At 43.0% G+C, this 21,079-nt stretch overlaps 1 protein-coding gene across 1 annotated transcript in view; it reads right to left on the reverse strand.

Annotated features, from left to right (window-relative positions):
- Positions 1-16,287, reverse strand: part of PPP6C (protein phosphatase 6 catalytic subunit) — a 32,133-nt gene extending 15,846 nt beyond the window's left edge. The window contains exon 1 of the mRNA XM_029203367.1: positions 16,003-16,287. Coding sequence (XP_029059200.1) covers positions 16,003-16,077 — 75 coding nt within the window. The 5' untranslated portion in view covers positions 16,078-16,287. The remainder of the gene's footprint in view (positions 1-16,002) is intronic.
- Between the last annotated feature and the right edge of the window lie 4,792 nt (positions 16,288-21,079).

Raw genomic sequence — 21,079 nt, forward strand, 5'->3', positions numbered from 1 at the left:
AAATTTCAAGGGATTTATGCTGAGTGGGGAGAAAAAAAAACACCTATCCCAAGAGGTTATATACTGTATGATTCCATTTATATAACATTCTTGAAATAAAAAATTTATAGAAATGGAGACCAGATTAGTGATTGCCAAGGGTCTAGGAGGTAGGGGCAGCAGGAGGGAGATGCGTATGGTTACAAAAAGGACAACATGTGGACTCCTTGGGGTGATGGAACTGTCTGTATCATGAATGTGGTATTAGATACATGAGAGACTACAGATATAACAATACTGCATAGAACTAAATACACACACAAATGAGTACAAGTAAAACTGGAGAATTATGAACAAGATCGTGGAGTGTATCAATGTCAATATCCTGATTGTGGTATTTGTTCCACAAGACATTACTACCAGAGAAAACTGGGTAAAGGGTACATGGGATCACTTGGTATTATCTCTTACAATTGCATATAAATCTACAATTATCTCAAAATAGAAAGGTTAACAAAATTAATCGCAAAATGTAAATTTAAGAGTCACTCTACCTTTTAAAAAGAACTCTAGGGGAACTTCCCTGGTGGTGCAGTGGTTAACAATCCTCCTGCCAATACAGCAGATACGGGTTCGAGCCCTGGTACAGGAAGATCCCACATGCCGTGCAGCAACTAAGCCCATGCACCACAACTACTGAGCCTGCACTCTAGAGCCCGCATGCCACAACTGCTGAAGCCCACGCGCCTAGAGCCTGTGCTCCGCAACGAGAAGCCACTGCAATGAGAAGCCCATGCACCGCAACAAAGAGTAGCCCCTGCTCGCCACAACTAGAGAAAGCCCGCGCACAGCAACAAAGACTGAACGTGGCCAAAAATAAATATAAATAAAGAATCTGCCTGCCAACGCAGGGGACATGGGTTCGAGCCCTGGTCCGGGAAGATCCCACGTGCCGTGGAGCAACTAAGCCCATGCATCACAACTACTGAGCCTCTGCTCTAGAGCCCACAAGCCACAACTACCGAAGCCCACGCGCCTAGAGCCCGTGCTCCACAACAAAGAGAAGCCACTGCAATGAGAAGTCCACGCACCGCAACAAAGAGTAGCCCCCGCTCGCCGCAACTAGAGAAAGCCTGCATGCAGCAACAAAGACCCAACACAGCTAAAAATTAATTAAGGAATTAATTTTTAAAAAAAGAACTCTAGGGACTTCCCTGGTGGTCCAGTGGGTAAGACTCCATGCTCCCAACGCAGGGGGCCCAGGTGTGATCCCTGGTCAGGGAACTAGATCCCATGTGCATGCTACAACCAAGAGTTTGCATGCCACAACTAAGAGTTCACATGCCACAACTAAGAAGTCCACATGCCGCAAGTAAAGAAGTCTGCATGCCGCAACGAAGATCCAGCGTGCTGCAACTGAGACCTGGCACAGCCAAAATAAATATTAAAAAAAAAAAAAAAAGAACTGGGGGGGAATCTTCCTTCCATCTGAGACCAGTTAATACTACAGTCAGAGGCCCTACTAGATTTTATGAAGATCTGCCAAGAAAGGGCAAGTTAAACTACACAAGCATAATGAAATGATTTTAAACATTAATTAAGGAATCTAAATGCTACAATTTACTTAAATATATGAGAGACATACTTTAACAGTTATAGCGGGCTTCCCTGGCGGCGCAGTGGTTGAGAGTCCGCCTGCCGATGCAGGGGACGTGGGTTCGTGCCCCGTTCCGGGAAGATCCCTCATGCCGCGGAGCGGCTGGGCCCGTGAGCCATGGCTGCTGAGCCTGCGCGTCCGGAGCCTGTGCTCCGCAACGGGAGAGGCCACAACAGTGAGAGGCCCGCGTACCGCAAACAAACAAACAAACAAAAACAGTTATAGCTACAACACTTTACACAGAGGCAAGCATAGGAGAGAACTCACAATGGGAGGGGGGAGGACGAGCAAGAAAAAAGTCCCCCCCCCGCAAAAAAATGAGAGGAAATCAAGCTGTTTAAAACATTTTCAAAATAAAAAGGTTTGCTCTTATTCGTAGGATAAGTTCCTGATCTTCAAATAGCACCTCAAAGGCAAGATCATCCTTTTGGCCTGGAGTCCTTCTGGCCCTGAGTAGGGAGCTCCTTCTGTGCTGAATTTCCTACAACCCTCAGATGCTTCAATAAACAATCCTTGGTCCAGATATATAATCCATCCATTATTTGTAAAAGGAACAGATACTGGTGAGTGAAACAATGTTTCTGAACTCAGAGCCTTAAGTTTATCATGAAAGATGGTCTCTAAGGTTCCTTCAGTTCTACTTTGCATTTGTTTAAAAAAAAACAAAAACAAAAAACCTCAGCTCTTTCCTTCCTATGTAGGGAAAAACTCAGTTCTTCCCTACTTTGTGCTTCTTTCCTATGTGTCTCCCTTACTAGTCACACAGAACACTCAGTTTTGACACTCCTGGTCACCAAGGTTTTTTCTCCCTACAATATGCAATTCTCTGCAACACCAGCGGGGTATCCTACGATTTAACTCAATTCTGACATTATCTACCAGAGATAGTGTCAGATCCCACAGGTTAAGGGCTCAGTCCCACAACACTGCCCCCCCCCCACAACTCCCCTGCCAATATACACACACACTTCAGACACCAGTTGCAAGCCCAGGTTATCACCTGTGCTTCTAACCAACCGGGTATAGATCAGAGGTTCCAAAGACCTCCTCCTTAGGTTTGAATAATTTGCTAGAGCAGCTCACAGAACTCAGGGAAACACTTGCATTTACCAGTTTACTAAAGGATGTGATAAAGGATACAGATGACATCCACATTTAAGAGATATGTCGGGCAAGGTATGGGGAAAGGATGGAAACCACTGATCTTTTTACTATCACCATAGTTTTGCCTTTTCTAGAATGTCATATAGTTGGAATCATACATATGTTGTCTTTTCAGGTTGGCTTCTTTCACATAGCAATACGCATTTAAGCTTCCTTCATGTCTCTCCATGGCTTGATAGCTCATTTCTTTTTAGTGCTGAATAATATTCCATAATATTCCAATAATATTCCATTATCTCAATGGTTTATTTAACCATTTGTCTACTGAAGGACATCTTGGTTGCTTTCAAATTTTGGCAATTATGAATAATGCTGCCATAAACATCTGTGTATAGGTTTTACAGTGGATGTTAAGTTTTCAACTCATTTGGATAAACACCATGACTGCTACATCATATGGTAAGGGTGTTTAGTTTGGTAAGAAACTGCTAAATGATCTTCCAAAGTGACTGTACTAGTCTGCATCCCCATCAACAATGAGTGAGAGTTTCCGTTGCTCTACAGTTTTGCCAGTGTTTGGTGCTGTCAGTGTTTTGGATTCTGGCCATTCTAATAGGTGTGTAGTGGTACTGCCTTGTTGCTGTTTTTGTTTTGTTTTGTTTTTGGCCGTACCACGCGGACTATGGGATCTCAGTTCCCTGACCAAGGACTGAACCTGGGCCCTCAGCAGTGAAAGCAAGAGTCCTAACCACTGGACCGCTGGGGAATTCCCACCTTGTTTTAATTTGCATCTCCGTAATGACATATGATATGGAGCACCTTTTCATAGGCTTATTTGTCATCTATATATCTTCTTTGCTGAGGTATCTGTTCAAGTCTTTGGCCCCCCTTTTTTTTTTTTTGGCTGCGTTGGGTCTTCGTTGCTGTGCATGGGCTTTCTCTAGTTGCGGAGAGCGGGGGCTACTCTTCGTTGCGGTGTGCAGGCTTCTCATTGTGGTGGCTTCTCTTGTTGCAGAGCATGGGCTCTAGGCATGCAGGCTTCAGTAGTTGCAGCACATGGGCCCAGTAGTTGTGGCACGCGGGCTCTAGAGCGCAGGCTCAGTAGTTGTGGCACACGGGCTTAGCTGCTCTGCGGCATGTGGGATCTTCCCGGACCAGAGCTTGAACCTGTGTCTCATACATTGGCAGGCGGATTCTTAACCACTGAGCCACCAGGGAAGCCCCTTTGGCCCATTTTTAATAGGGTTGTTTGTTTTCCTAGTGCTGAGTTTTAAGAGTGTTTTGTTTATTCTGGATAAAAGTCCCTTATCAGACATGTCTTTCACAAATATTTTCTCCCAGTCCGTGGCTTGCCTTCTCATTCTCTTGAAAGCGTCTTTTGCAGAGCAACGTTTTTGTTTGTTTTTTTAATTTTCTTTTTTTTGGCTGCGCGGCTTGTGGGATTTTAGTTCCCTGACCAGGGATCAAACCTGGGCCCTCAGCAGTGACAGCATGAAATCCTAACCACTGGACCACCAGGGAATTCCCATGCAGAGCAAAGTTTTTAATTTTAATAAGCCCAGTGTTTCTCAATTATTTTTTTATGAGTAGTAGATTGTTTTGATTTGTCTGGGTTTTGTTTGGGGGATGGGGAACCAGGAATTTGTGGGGCTTTTTTAACAACTTCATTGAGATATAATTCACACATCGTAAAATTCACCCCTTTAATGTATAAAATTCAATGGTTTTCAGCATGTTCACTGTTGGGCAACCATCACCATAATCAATTTTAGAACATTCTCATCACCCCAAAAAGAAACTGTATACTCATTGGCACTCATCTCCCACCTCCCACAACCCCACCCCACAGCCCTAGGCAATCACTAGTCTGCTGTGTCTATGGATTTGTTCATTCTGGACATCTAGAAATGGGGCCTTTTGTGACTGGCTTCTTTCACTTAACATATGTTTTTAAAGTTCATCCACGTTGTAACATACATGATTTGTTTGTTCTTCTTTATAGTTGAATAATATTCCATTGTATGTATTTACCACATTTTGCTTATCCATTCATCAGTTCCTGGACATTTGGGTTCTTTCCACTATTTGGCTGTAAGAATTTGATTTTGACACACTAAGTCTGCAATGCCTATCAGACTTCAAAGTGCCTAAGATGTGCTGTAAACAGCTGACCCAGTGAGTCCTGAATTCAAGGAAAAGGATGCAGGCTAGAGAGACCAATTTGGAGATTGTCAGGAAATATATATTTCAAGTCATGAGACTAGAAGAGACAACTAAAGTGGCTGCTTACAAATAGGGAAAAGGATAAGTTACAAAAAGGAGTCTTAATACTTCACACAGAAGTTAGGGACAGAAGGAGGAACCAGCAAAAGGGACTGCTTGATGAGGTACAAAGGAAACCATGAGAGTGTAGTATTGTGGAAGTCCGGTGAAGAAAATGTTTCAAAAGAGGAGTAATCAGCTATGTTCAATACTGATGGAAGGGGCTTCCCTGGCGGCGCAGTGGTAAAGAATCCGCCTGCCAATGCAGGGGACATGGGTTCGAGCCCTGGTCCGGGGAGATCCCACATGCTGTGGAGCAACTAAGCCCGTGCGCCACATCTACTGAGCCTGCACTCTAGAGCCCGTGAGCCACAACTACTGAACCCGCGTACCACAACTACTGAAGCCCGTGCTCCTAGAGCCCATGCTCCACAACAAGAGAAGCCACCACAATGAGAAGCCTGTGCATCTCAACGAAGAGTAGCCCCCTCTCGCCACAGCTAGAGAAAGCCATCGACAGCCCAACACAGCCAAAAATAAATAAATAAAATAAACAAAATTTTAAAAAAAGAAAATACTGATGGAAGGTCAAATTTTGGAGGAATAGAGTAGGGCCCAGAGAGAATATTCCTTTACTCCTAAATCAACAAGTACCAATTGCAGGATATCTTACACAAGTAACACAATGGCACAGTTCAGAGGTTAAGAGCACAGTCTCTGAAGTCAAAGAGATCACAGAACAATATCACCTCAACTTCTTACTACCTATTACTTAGCTTACTGTCTGTTACTTAGCTGTGTAACCCTGCTAAGTTACTTCATCTCTCTGTGCCTCAGTTTCCTCATCCACAAAATAGAAATACCAACCTGGGGGACTTCCCTCGTGGTCCAGAAGTTAAGAATCTGCCTTCTAATGCAGGGGACACGGGTTCGATCCCTGGTCGGGGAACTAAGATCCCACATACCTCAGGGCAACTAAGCCCATGCGGCGAAACTACTGAGCCTGCCTGCACACCACATCGAAGAGCCGGAGTGCCACAACAAAAGATCCCACATGCCTCAATGAAGATCCCACGTACCACAACTAAGACCCAACGCAGTAAAATGAAAAAATAATAAAATAAAATAAGCTAGGAGGATATACATCAAACCCAAAACAGCAGTTGCCAGAGATGTCAACCAAAACGCATTCCACTTTCATCTTTGTTTATTTATTTTACTTTTTAAAAAAGCATGAAGGGGCTTCCCTGGTGGCTCAGTGGTGAAGAATCCGCCTGCCAATGCAGGGGACACGGGTTCGAGCCCTGGTCCGGGAGGATCCCACATGCCATAGAGCAACTAAGCCCGTGCGCCACAACTGCTGAGACTGCGCTCTGGAGTCTGCGAGCCCCACTGCTGAGCCTGCGTGCCACAGCCGCTGGGGCCTGTGTGCCTGGAGCCTGTGCTCTGCAACAAGCACCGCAATGCGAAGCCCATGCACCACGGCGAGGAGTGGCCCCCGCTCACCACAGCTGGAGAGAGCCCGCGCGCAGCAATGAAGACCCAACACAGCCAAAAATAAATAAATAAACAAATAAATTTATTTTAAAATATATATATATATTGAGTTGGCCAAAAAGTTCCGCAACAACTTATGGGAAAACCCGAAGGAACTTTTTAGCCAACTCAATATATGACTCAATTTATTTGAAATGCCTGGAATAGGCAAATCCATGAAGATATAAAATAGATTAATGGTTGCTTAGGGCTGGACTTTGAGGTAAGGGGTAATGGGGAGTTTCTGTTAATGGGTATAGTTTCTCTTTGGGATGATAAAAATGTTCTAACATTGATTATGGCAATGTTTGCACAACTCTGTAAATATATTAAAACCCACTGGGAAAAAAACCCCACTGAATTATACACTTTAAAAATTAATTTTATGATATGTGAATTATATCTCATAAAACTGTTATTTTTAAATTAAAAATATATATTACTTCTTTAAAAATAATAATTACCACGTTGACCATAACCACTCAAATCTACTCCTTGTGGATAGAGGTAGCTGTCCTCCCAATCAATTTCAAAAGATCAGTGTTGTACAACATCCTCTTTCTATTATAATACATTAGACCTGTGATATATAATTTATTATTTGTATAGTAATTAGCTCCCAAAGTTTACAATTACTGTTTGCATTTTTTTTTCACCCTAACTCACTTCCATCTAGCTTAAGGGTAGTTCCAAAGAACAAATATGCCATGATTGGCCTGTATTTTTTTATAGTCTTTCATTACCACCTCCCTTCTCAGTCAGCCAGAAAAAAGAGCACTACTTTTTTTAGGTTAGCCTCATAGAGCAACAATTTATACTTTTAAATGTACTTTCTGAAACTATACAATTTTTAAAATAAAACAATATAGTGATGTTTTAAAGTACCTATCTCAGGACCTTACCCACCTTTCTTAGGTATAATGCCTTGCTCAATTAATATTTGCGATTTTTTTCAGGTACACTCACCAAACCTCCTCAAAGAGAATTCCACCAAGGTATCTGCAGAAGTGCTTTGCTGTAATTTGTCCAGGAGTGGGCAGAGTTTTCTGTTTGCTGCCAGGAGGCCTGCTTGTTCTCAGGCACTTGTCCCACCCACACTCTTTCAGATTGCACATCTTTTAAGAAAAGGCCTAACTTCCATCAGTGAAGGTCAGGGCCCATACCTAATATATTCTCTGACATAAGCATATAATGTTGATCTCTCCTCTTGCCCACTCTTGTAAATTTGGGGGCTCCATCAAATTTGGTGTACACCCCTTTAAAGATCAATTATTAGTATGTTACCCAAACAAACCAACCTACTATAAACTCCACCACGAATTAAGCCAGACTGTCCTCTAGAGAGGGCTGTCCTCACCCTGCATTACACTGCACTCCGTTCCCAATTGCTTTTTCCCAAATTGCACTTTAATGTCATACTATCAACCTGTAGTAAAGGACATTATAGGAAACAGTCCTCTACAGAGCTTGTCATTGCGTGGACTATAAACAAGGTGCACGGGATGCTGTGATTAAACAGTTGCCTTCAAGGAGGACTGGGGGAGGAATGTCTCTTTGTTTCTTCCATCAAGGATAGATGTGATTTCCCTGAGAAGCTTATTTTTATCATCTTACAGACTCTGTAAGTTTTTTTTAATTGATCAGTTTACATCTTTCTGTAGGCTCCTAGAAAGCTTAAGGCCTAATCTCAAAGAAGTAACCCAGTCATCATAGCTTTTATTTTATATGTACTATTCTTATTTTTCCTGTTGGCTCCATTTTGGTTTCCTATCTTTATTTTCTTTTTGTCTCATTTTTCTTACTTATTCTGGATATAATTTATCTTGCTATATTGAATGCTTCTTTGTAAACCACTCTATATACTTTTTAGAACAAAGTGAGTTATCATTTAACATTCTGAAACTAATCACAGCACAGATTCGTGAGGGACTCTATCGTTCCCATTTTGAATGCTGCAGAATTTGCACCCACATATGACTGGCTCTCCTGGTCCATAATGCCTCCTGAACTGCAAGTCACTTATGGTGACTGGCCCAAACCCCCCAGGGCTGATCTGAAAGTAACAGGAGACCATTAGCTAAAGAACATCACTGTGAAACCCTACCAAAAGCCAGTGAGTGCCTAGCGAACCATGTAAACTACTTAAGCGACATCTTCAACCCGAGGCCAGGCACGCTAACTTGAGTAAAGTTAACAGCTGCCTCCTATAACTGCCACTTCTGCAGTCCCAACAGAGGACTTAGAGCACTAAGCCTCTAAGCCAAAGCCACTGCCTCTCATCACTCCAGTTCAGCAGCAGCTTACAAATTCATGTCAAGAACACATAAAAATAAGAAGTCTATGAAATCTCAGCACAAACTCTACATTTGTCAGCCAACTACACACACACTGGCCTCTCAGAGCCCAGTCTTGCCATGGGAGAGGCTCCTCCAAAGCCCTTCACAGCTTTTTTTTGCAGCTTGATTTGTAGGAAGCATGGTTTGTTTCTCTTTCTGCCCCAAAGCAGTCACTGAGGCAAGATTCTCAATCTTATCCCAAATTTAGGGCAAACTACACCCATTTCTCCCCACGGTGCCTAATTAATTCCTAATCCTTGAAAAAGTAGAAGTTCATGGACCCATTCTTAGGAGACCCTATTTCCCTTCTCTACGTTTTCCTCAAGATACTTGTTTACAGATTCACTCTATTCTCTGCTCCTGTCTCCCTGTTCTCTCTTGCCCCTCAAATACACTGGGTTTTGAATTTCTGTAATTCTTCGTTTAGCTGATCTTGTTATTGGAAACATACTATTTCCTTTATTTACTTTTACATACTGGTATTTACAAAATCTCTTCTTAAGAAATAAAAATCTATCTAAGATTATATTCTACACAGCCTTTGAATAGTCTCTACTATAACACAAATCACTGGGAATGAAGAGTGGGAGCGGGAATCCAAGATGACAATGATATTCACACGCTAACAATCCAGAAGGAAATATCTGTACCTTCAGTAAAAACCAGAGTTTCTGAGCCCTGGCACTACCGACAACTCTGTGTTGTGGGGGCTGCTGTCCTGTGCACTGTATGATGTTCAGCAACATCTGGCCTTTACACCCCCTAGATAACTGCGAAAATCTACAAGTGTCTCCAGACATCGCCAAATATCCGCTCGGGGGCAAAATCACCCCCACCTGAGAACCACTGGTCTAGACCTTTCTCCTGAGTTTAACACTATTAGAACAGTGTCTGGAGCACATTTGGTAATCAATAAATATTTGTTACCCAACAGATCTGTTTATCCAACAGTTTTCTGAACGTTTCTGCCTCAGTCTCTTGACTTGGCAGCATCTCAAATTCAGTCTGGCCCAAACCAAACTCCCTTGTATGCCTTAATCTAGTTATTAGTATTTACTAAGTAATCCATGCCAGAAACTAAGAGATTACACTAAACTCTTCTCTCTCTCTCTCAAACCTAGACATAATCTGTCAACAGGTCCTATTATACCATCTTCATTTCCTTTTAAACACCACAACCACTTGTTACTGGCTTACTTCAAAAGCTTTCATGTCACCTGGTCTATTGCTCCTATGACATTTTTGTCCCATTCCAATCCAAGGTCCATAATGCTGCTAGAAAATTCCTAAAACCTGTCACTGTCCCCCTTAAAAACCTCTCAAGGACATTCCTCTATGATAGTGCTTCCCAAACTCCATTCAGATATCATCTTTATGATTTTGTCATATTCCTACTACATACAACAGTGTATCTCTCTAATAGTTTCCTTTGAATCTACTTTTCAGTTAGCCATATTTTTTAAAATATCACCAAGCATGATTTATTTGTTTTTCCCTAAAATATAAAAACATTTCAAAGTGTTTATACATGAACCATCTCAAAGATAAAAATTCAAGTTTATCAGCCTCATCTTCCATGATTTGGTCTCTGCCTGTCTTCTCTGCACCACCTCAAGCCATACCAAACTACTTCAAGTTGACCAGCCATCTTCTTTTAGATTAAGCTATACCATTGCACATGGTATTTCTTCTGCTTCATGTTCTTTCCTTCCTGTCTTGTCTACCTGAAAAAACTCTGCTCATCCTCTCATTGTTCCTCCTTTGTGAAACCATCTGTGGCTCCAGAGTTAGATGCTGCTTCTTCTATGTTCTCCGATATGCTGGACAGCTCTCTATTTTAGCACCTACCAAACTAAGCAATGATCATTTGTTTACCTCTCTATCTCCCCTACTATATTGAGAGCCCCTCAAAGACAGAGAGAAGTGCCAAATTCTATCTCTAGCATCCACAGGGAATAGTACTTGACACAGGAGACAGTTAAAGAAATGTCTGTTGTAAAGCAGTACGGTTTGATTCAACACACCTTAACTGAGTGTCTATCACATACAAGGCAGTGTTCTAAGACTGTGGAGAATACAAAAATAAACAAGATATGATCCTGGCCCTTCAAGAAGCTTGCAGTCTAATGGTGGAGACAGGTATATTTACTATCATACAAGACAGAACAATACAAGTGGTAGTAAAATGGAACAAAAAGTGCTGTGGGGCAAAGGTTAGTATAGAACAGAAAGAATGGAAAATATTTTGGCCTTGCCAAACATCCTGCGGGATCTTAGTTCCCGGACCAGATACTGAACGTGGGCCATGGCAGCAAAAGCACCGAGTCCTAACCACTGGACCACCAGGGAATTCCAGAATGGAAATTTTAAATAGCAAATAAATTCAGGTACATACTCTGCTGACTCACTGTGGCAAAAATCACTTAAACCTTATCAAGTCCTGATATTTGTTCTGCCTATCACAGTGATAGAGTGGACATGAAGGTACTCTGAAAACTGTAAGTAGCTGTGTAAATTCTAACCATTACTAATAATTCTGACTATGGAATCCAGGAGCCCTGTATGGAGAAAGTGACATCTGAGCTAGAGCTAAAAAGGGCATGGAGGGGAATTCCCTGGTGGTCCAGTGGTTAGGACTCTGCGCTTTCACTGCTGTGGGCCCAGGGTTCGATCCCTGGTAGGGGAACTAAGATTCCACAAGCCATTTGGCGCGGCCAAAAAATAAATAACTAAATAAATAAAATTAAAAGGGGCATGAAGGGTATTGTATAGAGGAAACATAAGTGGTAGATATGGACGTGAACCCTGGAGCCAGACTGCCTAGGTCTGAATGCAGCTCCTTCACTTACCTACTAGCTATATGCCTTTGAAAAGTTACTTAATCTGCCTGTGCTTGAGATACCTGTCTGTAATATGGGGCAAATGTTAGTACCCAACTCACACAGTATTAAATGGTTTAATATTTGTGCTATATAAGTATTAAGTAGGTAAAAGAAAGAGACTAAGCAGAAGCAAAGAAGCAGGGAAGTACAAGGCACACCGTCAGAAGAACGCACTCTAATGTACTCAGAATGGAAGGTAAAAAGAAAGGTGATTAAGTGGAAGACATACTTAGAAAAGTATGCTATTTGCCATCCTAAAAGGCTATTAACTGTATCAGAAAGAGCTCTGCACAAAGAGCTTTCCAACTTAATTCATTGATTAGCTGGACATCCTCAGGCAGATCATAAACTCTACAAAGCTCAGTTCCCCCTCAGTAAAGTGAGAAGAATACAGAACTAGGCAAACTCTGATTCTCTCTCAGCTCTGAAATTCTAGAAAAGGGTCTGGGGAGTCATTAGAAGTGTGCACTGTCCCATAGGAAACCTACTACCACATGTAGCTATTGAGCACCTGAAATGTGGCTGATCCAAACTGGGATATATTGTAAATGTAAAACATATACCACACTTTGTAGACTTAACACAAAAAAAAGACAAGGTATTATGTTAGTAATTTTATATTAATTGCATGTTGAAATTGGGTTAAATAAAATATTACTAAGATTGATTTCACCTTTTTTGGGGGGGTTTTTTTGGGTTTTTTTGTGGTACATGGGCCTCTCACTGTTGTGGCCTCTCCCGTTGCGGAGCACAGGCTCCGGCACCTGTTTCTTTTTACTTTAAAAAATTTAACAATTTGAGGCTCACATTTCTGAGCATTTTCTATTGGACAGCACTGCTACAGACTATTTTCAGAAGATCCAAGAGACTGTGATTCTGTAGCCAAAAAGACAAAATGCCAAGCATTATCAGAAAGGGTCTCAGAAAGATTATCAATGAAAACACTGAAAAAACTATTCTAGCCCTATAGAAAGCCACAGTCTGTCCCTAACTGCTGTACTGTGTTCATTTTTCCTTGAAATACCTAAAGAAAGATAATATACAAAACCAAACAACTCAGGTAAACAGAATGATCAGTAAGACAGGCAATAAGGTGAGTGACAAGACTAACAGGCTTCAAATCCAGAAGGCTCAAGACTACCATATATGAGAATCTATAAAATCAGATAGAGGCTGAATAAGGAGGTACAAAAGGCTCTTCACCAAGTCTTAGAAAAAAGCAAGGGAGAATTCTCTGAAGCTTTATGGAGGCATTTCAAACAGAGGTACAATTTTGCAGAGCAGTGGCCTTATACGAAAAACAGAGATGGCTCAGTGGCCTTATATGAAAAACAGAGATGGTTCAGACTAAACATAAAAGTGAGTTCCAAAAAAGATTACAGCAACTATCAATCCATAGAAGTGGTTACTTCTCCCTGTGTTGCATATCTGAGGTAGACACTAGTATTCTCCCAACCCCTACCATGGAAACTGTCTTCAGTTCTTCAGTAAAAAAAAAACAAAAAAACTGAACACCAACTCAGTGTGCAACTTCTTTACTTACGTGGGACCTTTAAGAACTGTCAAAGAGATCAGACAATCTCCAAGTTATAGAACCTCTCCCATGACAAAATACTTAAGTGTAAGTATTCAGTAAACCTGTCTTTCATCATTCATTCTTACATTTGGTCAGATATGGAATCTGTGGCTTCTAAGATCCTCTCTAAAATTTTTTTAGTGGATGAGAATCACGAACTCTTTTTTAAGAAATGTTATGCTTTGGTCCACTCACCTTCATATATCACCCTTATTCCTTCAAAACAGTTATGTACATTTGACCCAGGACTAGTGATTTGACCATTTCCAATTTAGATATAGAGAAATCATGATTAGATCTAGAACATCCTATGCATTTATTATTTTATTTAGTATCTCCAACTTCCAATTTAAAACACAGGTAAATTTCGGCCTATTTTTCTACCAGAACAAATCTTTTCCATAATGATCATTAAGTGGCCCCAATGATTTTTCTTCCTTTGATAGAATATTTTATTTTGGCTTTAAAGCCTCAGAAAAAGTGCTCCTGGAATACTTTCTTGGCCTGCCTAATTTTAGTTTGCCCTTCATGCCAAGAGGGAGAAACAGAATTAAATTTCTTTAAATACACCAGAGATGCAGCACAAGAAAATTAATCTGATAAAAACATTTCCAGGGCTTCCCTGGTGGCGCAGTGGTTGAGAGTCCGCCTGCCGATGCAGGGGACACGGGTTCGTGCCCCGGTCCGGGAAGATCCCACATGCCGCGGAGCGGCTGCGCCCGTGAGCCATGGCCGCTGAGCCTGCGCGTCCAGAGCCTGTGCTCAGCAACGGGAGAGGCCACAACAGTGAGAGGCCCGCGTACCGAAAAAAATAAAATAAAAAAAAACATTTCCAAGACAAAGAAGAAAAGCCTCCACTTATATAGAAAAATTCAGAATTTTTTTTTCTAGTGGTTGGTCCGGAGGGTGCGGGGGAAATTTACTAGGAAACAGATACACACTAAGTACAGTCCAATTGTGTTGCAAAGGGAAATGAAATGGTTTAATAACTATACTCTCTTAGGTTAGGAAGGAAATCTAATGTTTATCAAATTAAGAGGTCTAAAGAAAATCCAACTGATTTGTCTTTCAAATCATTTCAACATCCAATATCGAGATACATTTCATAATAAGCAATATTTTACTCATTATAAACACAAAGCTTAAAACTGCCTTACATATCCTAAAGAACAGAAAATTCCACATCAATTCACTGACATGCAAAAATCAACTTTAGTTTTCCAATGAACTGGGTCACAATGTCGCGTTTTTTTAAGGAAAAATCCTTGTTTCCTAAAAAGCCATATAGCAAAAAGAAGCTACAAAACTATCGTCACAAGAGCATGAAAGCTACATTTCTAATACTGGCTTTGTCCCCATTTTAATTAAATTATCCTGTTAAAAAGGGGAAAATGGACAAGAATGACTCCCCTATCAAACAGCACATATAATTAACATACAAGTTAGTTACATTCACAACAGCTCCTGTGGTCTTAAACATTTTGCACACTGTTGACTGATGTTAAATATCAACTCCCTGTACCAAGAGATGGCAAAAGAAAAAACCAGTAATATCTTCCTTAAGAGAAAAAAACTCACGGACAAAAAGAAATTACTTTAAACCCACAGCTTAAAGAATAAAAAGAACTCAAAATTATCAACAGTTTACCCACTTACCACACAGCAAATCAAAGTTAATTGAACAAGAACAGGCACTACCACCAACCTCTAAACACTGCTAGTCACCTAAGCACTGGTTTTAACAAACGCATAGAAACACTTGTCAAAAAAGCAGTATCCTAAAGACTTACATTCCTTTATTCTTACATTCATTTCTTTACCCAAACATAGGTTTACTGTTGCTAGGACTCTGCAGTACAAAGAACGACTCATTTCCTTTGGATAACCAAAACAATGAAATCTTGAGCTAAGAAGAGATTGGGGCAGGGGGTGGGGGGGGAGCGGGGACAACTTAAAGGACAGAAACGTATTGGTGTTTATTGAGAGCCTGTTACTTTATCCACTTAAAACAGCTGAAAGACGTGCTCGAAAACGGGTTCATATTGGAAGGAGCAGAAGAAAACCAACACTCCTAAAAAGCAACTGGGAGAAGTGCTCGAACAGAAGGACGACTTGACGTTCTCTCACCCTACCAGGCTGCTCGGGCCCCCGCCTGCCCCTTCCCATGCCCATCCCCATTCCTCAGGCACCTAAACCCACTGGGGCCGCGTTCCGGGAGCACGCTGCATCCCCTGTCAGACGCCGGCCTCCCCGCGCTCCTGTCACCGCCTCTGGGGGGATGACCGCTGCCACTGCCCGCGGGGGCTCGCCTCAGACTCCGAGACCCGGGGTCGGTGTGAGGGGAGAGGAGTCTTGTAAGCAAAGCCGTTAAGTCTCGAGCTCCGGGGCAGCCCCAAGGCCAGGACGGGCAACCCTGGCGCAGAGGCCGCGACATCCCTTGGGATCCCCGCCGAGGGAATCGGGATGGCATTCGGGGTACTCGGGCTGCCCCCGCTCCCCGCGTGACGCCAAGTCGGAACGAGTCGCCTCGCACCGCGTTAGGCCCTCCACCGTGACGGGACAGGACACTGCCGGGGGTCCCGCGGAGAGAGGAAGGGCGGGCCGGCGGGAGCCCCGCTGCCGGAAGGGGGGGAGCCCCGAAAGCAGCGCTCCCACCCCGGCCAGTCTCACCTTCAGGTCGTTCTCCGGCAGGTATTTGCACAGCCGCGCTATCTCCACATACTTGTCCAAGTCCAGGGGCGCCATTTTAGAAATAACAAGCCCCGACGGCAGCAGCGGCGTCCGCGGCTGTGCTAGCGGCGGCAGCGGCGGAGGCCGAAGCCGGAACCCTCCCTACGTCACGTCCGGCCCGTGAGACGCGTCTACGCAGCGGCGTAAAGCTTGACCCGATTTTCCCCGCTGCTTCGGCACGCCCCATGCTCTCTCCCGCGGAACACAGGCAGCAGGCCTCCAGAGCTCCCTGGGTCCAGGGAGCTGAAACTGCTGAGACCCGTAGTTGTTTACCGTGGGGTGTGCTGGGATTTGTAGTTTTCTGTAGTGGCCAGCTACTCTTCTTTTCCTCCCCTTCCCTTTCTCTAGACTTTCACCTCTGCGGACCCAGCGAGGCTTTTCCGATGCAAAATGGCAAAGTAGGTGACACTAGCCATTCCCTGGTTTCTCACTCCGACCCTTGTAAGCATTCTCTCACCAGAATATCTTCACTTAAAAATTGGGTAAGCCTGGGGACTTCCCTGGCGGTCCAGTGGTTAAGACTATGCGCTTCCACTGCAGGGGGCACGGGTTCCTCCCTGGTCAGGGAACTAAGATCCCGCATGCTGCACGGTAGGGCCAAAAAAAAAAAAGTTGAGTAGGCCTGGCCGTATAGTAACCTGTTTGCACCTTTCCAAGGCCTTAATAGAAACCTTGCCTAAACCCTTGGCAGAGATGTCAGGCTACCAACTTTCCAGCCTGGAAAGAAAGGAAACAAATATTAAAGCTCTTCTTAGGCCAGGCACTATACAAATGCTGTTTTTCTGTCTAATCCTCATAACGATTGATAGCAAAGGAAGGCTCAGAGAGGTTGAGTAACTTGCCCAGATCTCACAGGGTATAGGCAGGGGAGCCAAGACTGGAATAGGTCTGGGTGGCTTAAGTCTACTTCAGTGCGTGTCCCATAAGGGCAGAGAGTTTTTTTGTTGTACCAAGAACAGGACCTGGTACTTAGTACACTTTCAACATTCCTTCACTCAACAGCTATTAATTGAACACTTAACTATATGCCAGGTACAGTTGTAGGTGCTTAGGGTATTCTGCAAACAAAATAGAAGAAGATCCCTATCCTCAACCTGTAGCTATATTCCAGTAAAGGAGACAGAACATAAACCATTAAACAATAATATAGTAAATAACTGCAGAGTATATGAGAAAGTGGTGGGCTTCTCTGGTGGAACAGTGGTTAAGAATCCGCCTGCCATGGGCTTCCCTGGTGGCGCAGTGTTTGAGAGTCCGCCTGCCGATGCAGGGGACACGGGTTCGTGCCCCGGTCCGGGAAGATCCCACATGCTGTGGAGCGGCTGGGCCGGTGAGCCATGGCCGCTGAGCCTGCGTGTCCGAAGCCTGTGCTCCGCAATGGGAGAGGCCACAACAGTGAGAGGCCCGCATGCCGCAAAAACAAACAAACAAAACAAAACAAAACAAAAATCCGCCTGCCAATGCAGGGGACACGGGTTCGAGCCCTGGTCTGGGAAGATTCCACATGCTGCGGAGCAACTAAGTCCGTGCGCCATAATACCGAACCTGTGCTCTAGAGCCTGCGAGCCACAACTACTGAAGCCCGCACGCCTAGAGCCTGTGCTCCGCAACAAGAGAAGCCACTGCAATGAGAAGCCCGTGCACCGCAACGAAGAGTAGCCCCCACTCGCCACAGCTAGAGAAAGCCTGCGCACAGCAGAGAAGACCCAATGCAGCCAAAAATAAATAAATAAATTTAAAAAAAAGAAAGTGGTAAGTGCTAGGGGGAAAAAAAAACAGAGCAAGGGAGATTTAGTGATGCATGTTTAGGAATCAACAAGGAGGTGGGGGAGTTAGCCACGCAGTTACTTGAGACAAATTATAGAGAGGAGCTGATGCAGAGACCCTAAGATAAAAGCATGTCTAGAATCTTTGGGAAATGGCAAGATTAGTGTGGTTGGATCAAGGTGAGAGGAGTAGGAGAGGAGATGAGAGAAAAGAACACTGATTTTTACTTTCGATGTAATGGGGAATTATTGCCGAGTCTTGAGCAGAGAAGTAACATGATCTAACTCATTTTAAAAGGGTTGCTCTGAGCCGCATAGCACAGGTAGATCAGCTCGGTGCTTTGTGACCGCCTGGAGGGGTGGGATAGGGAGGGTGGGAGGGAGGAGAAGCAAGCGGGAAGAGATATGGGAACATAGGTATATATATAACTGATTCATTTTGTTGTGAAGCTGAAGCTAACATACCATTGTAAAGCAGTTATACTCCAATAAAGATGTTAAATAAATAAATAAATAAATAAATAAATAAAAGGGTTGCTCTGGCTGCTGTGTAAGACTGTAGGAGGCAATGATTGCAGCTGAAAGACCGGTTAGGAGACGGTTATATAGTCCAATAGTAGCAGGTGCTCAATAAATATTTGTTGTTCAAGTGACCCTGGACTGGATCCTCTGGCCCTAAAGTGTATTTTGACAACATGTGGCGAAACTTTATTGAGGTCTCTGGGTGATGTTCTTTGTATTATAACTGTTCTGTAAGTATGAAATTGTTTCAAAGTAAAATTAATTTTTAACAGTCTGTTGCAGAATGGTGCCCACAAGCATAGATTTCTTCATTTATTCAACAAATACCTATGATGTGAATGAGACAGATATGATCCCTGCCCTACGGCACTTACAATCTGATAACAAACATGTAAATAAGGAAAGAATTAATTACAAAGTATGATTAATGGCAAAAAAGGGGAAAAAAGGGAAAGAAGGAGTGCTGTAAGAAAAATGGGGTAGAATAGGCCTACTTTAGGTTGGCAACATAGTGGAGGTAAAGTGTGCAGACTCTAGCACCAAATGGCTAGAGTTCAAGCCCAGGCTCTACTACTCCCTGTGTGACTTTGGCAAAGTTATGTATCCTTTCTGTGCTCCAGTTTTCTCAGTTCCAATGTGGCGATAATAACAGTGCTTGCCTCATATGGAGATGATAAGAATACTTACCTTCTAGGCTTGTACTGAGGTTAAATAGAGTTAATATATGGAAAGGGTTTAAAACAATGTCGTGTACAGTGAGTGCATTGTGTTAGCTCTGAATATTGGGTGGGCAAAAAAGGCCTTTTTGAAGAGGTAAGATTTAAGACTTTAGGGGGAAAAAGAAGTATAGGGATAATATGCTTAGAGTTTTTTGGAAGAAAAAAAAACCCCAAATGAGGGAAAGATGCTATTGTTGTTTGATTTTTTTTACAATCCTCTGAAAAACTGACAATTCATTTTTCATCTTTGAACCTCAGTAACTGGGAATCAATCCTATTCAAATATCGTCTCAGAATTGGGAAGGGAGACAAATAGGGAGATGGATATGAACGTTCTTTACAAACAATAAAGTGCTTGAAAGGAAGGTGTCACCAGCATCATTGCTTCCCTTGCTGATAAGTCAGTGAACAGGTAGGTAATGAAGACAATCCCCTTCCAGTGAAAATAGGGGGCAGTCCTCACATTACCAAACTGTCTGGCAGTAAGAAGGTCCCTCCTGCAGACCCACCTCATTCAGTGAACCTCACTCTTGACATTCCCAGTTGGGTGAGTTCTTAGAAAAGATGATAGACACATTGGGTGGTGTGTTACAGAGACAGTGTACAGAGCTTGCTGACTGCAATATGTTCTTAGTCTTCCTTGCACGAAACAGGAGACCTGGGTTCCTGTTCTCCCATTTATGTGGGTTAGTCATTTTAACTTCTCTGGGCCTCAATTTCCAATTTAAAAATAGATCTCCAAAGTTCTTTCCAGCACTTCCTGAAAAGTGATTTCTAGTCTAAAAGCATAGATCCCACAATGAAAATTAGTTGCTATTTTGCCCACAAACCTCTTCCAATTTTTCTTGTTTATGTGCAACTCCAGCATGGCACCTTGAAATGGATTTAGCCTAAAGACACAGGGGGTGAGAGGGCATTCTGCATCTGTGAGCAGAAATCTCCATCTAGATGCACACGGACATACGGCAGAGCCAACCTGGCCTTAGTTTTCTTTCCTGAAAGAGAGCAGGAAACTCCTCTTTGGCAAACAGTCAGTGGAGATTTTTCCATAAACATGGGAACTCACAAAGACTCCAGGTCTTTGGAATAGGATATGTGAACAATAAAAAGAGCTACAGACTGCAAATTCCATCTTGTCAATAAATTTTTGTTATGGTTTCAAGTAGCGAAAAGATTTACCAAGTTCACCTTTCAGCTGTACTATCAAATCCTCTCAACTGCTCCCTCTCTGAGGTAGGTAATTACTATTCCCATTCTAGAGATGAAGAACCTAGAGCTCAGAGAGGGTGAACTTGCCAAATGTCAAGGTAGATGGTTAGTGCGGGACCCTGGATGTGAACCCAAGTATGTCTGCTTCCCACTCTGCTACCATAGCTCTGTGCAGCAGGCGCTCCTGTGATTTCCTTCCTTAAATGTTTCCTCCAATTCCTAGGATAGAACAACTCAGCCCTCCTGATTGTGGGGTTCTCTGAAACGTAGACATAGGTGAGCCAGCTCTCCATTTTCAGGAAAGCCACAGGGAACCTATGGTTATGAAGGAGACCACAGTAATGTAGATGAATACATCTCACTCACGACAGGTGTCTAGAGTTCATTTACACCTAGGAATAGCATTACATTTTACATACAACCAGCTCTGCGCCAGTCACTGGACACTAAGCAGTTTATATACATTAGCTCATGTATTCCCCACCATAACCTTGTGACAGAAGTCTTATTAGCTCCATTTTACAGACCGGTGACACTGGGGCCCAGAGAAAAGTATCTTCCGCAAAAATAGATATTACCTTGATGAACTTTTTATTCCTTGCACTTTTTACAAGCGTACCTAGTCATTTGTTTTTCTGTTTAATCTCTCTCTAGTTTGTAAACTCCAGGAGGCCAGGGGCCAGGTTTGCCTGGTTCGGCATAGTGCCTGCTATAGTTACAAACGCGAATTATGGAATAAGTCAGCTCTTTAGGGCGCCAAAGCTTGAACTGGCCTAAAGACTGCACAGGGGGACTTCCCTG

The sequence above is a fragment of the Monodon monoceros genome, unplaced genomic scaffold, assembly GCF_005190385.1.
Source record: "Monodon monoceros isolate NGI ecotype Baffin Bay Population unplaced genomic scaffold, NGI_Narwhal_1 Super_Scaffold_5, whole genome shotgun sequence".
Taxonomy (NCBI): domain Eukaryota; kingdom Metazoa; phylum Chordata; class Mammalia; order Artiodactyla; family Monodontidae; genus Monodon; species Monodon monoceros.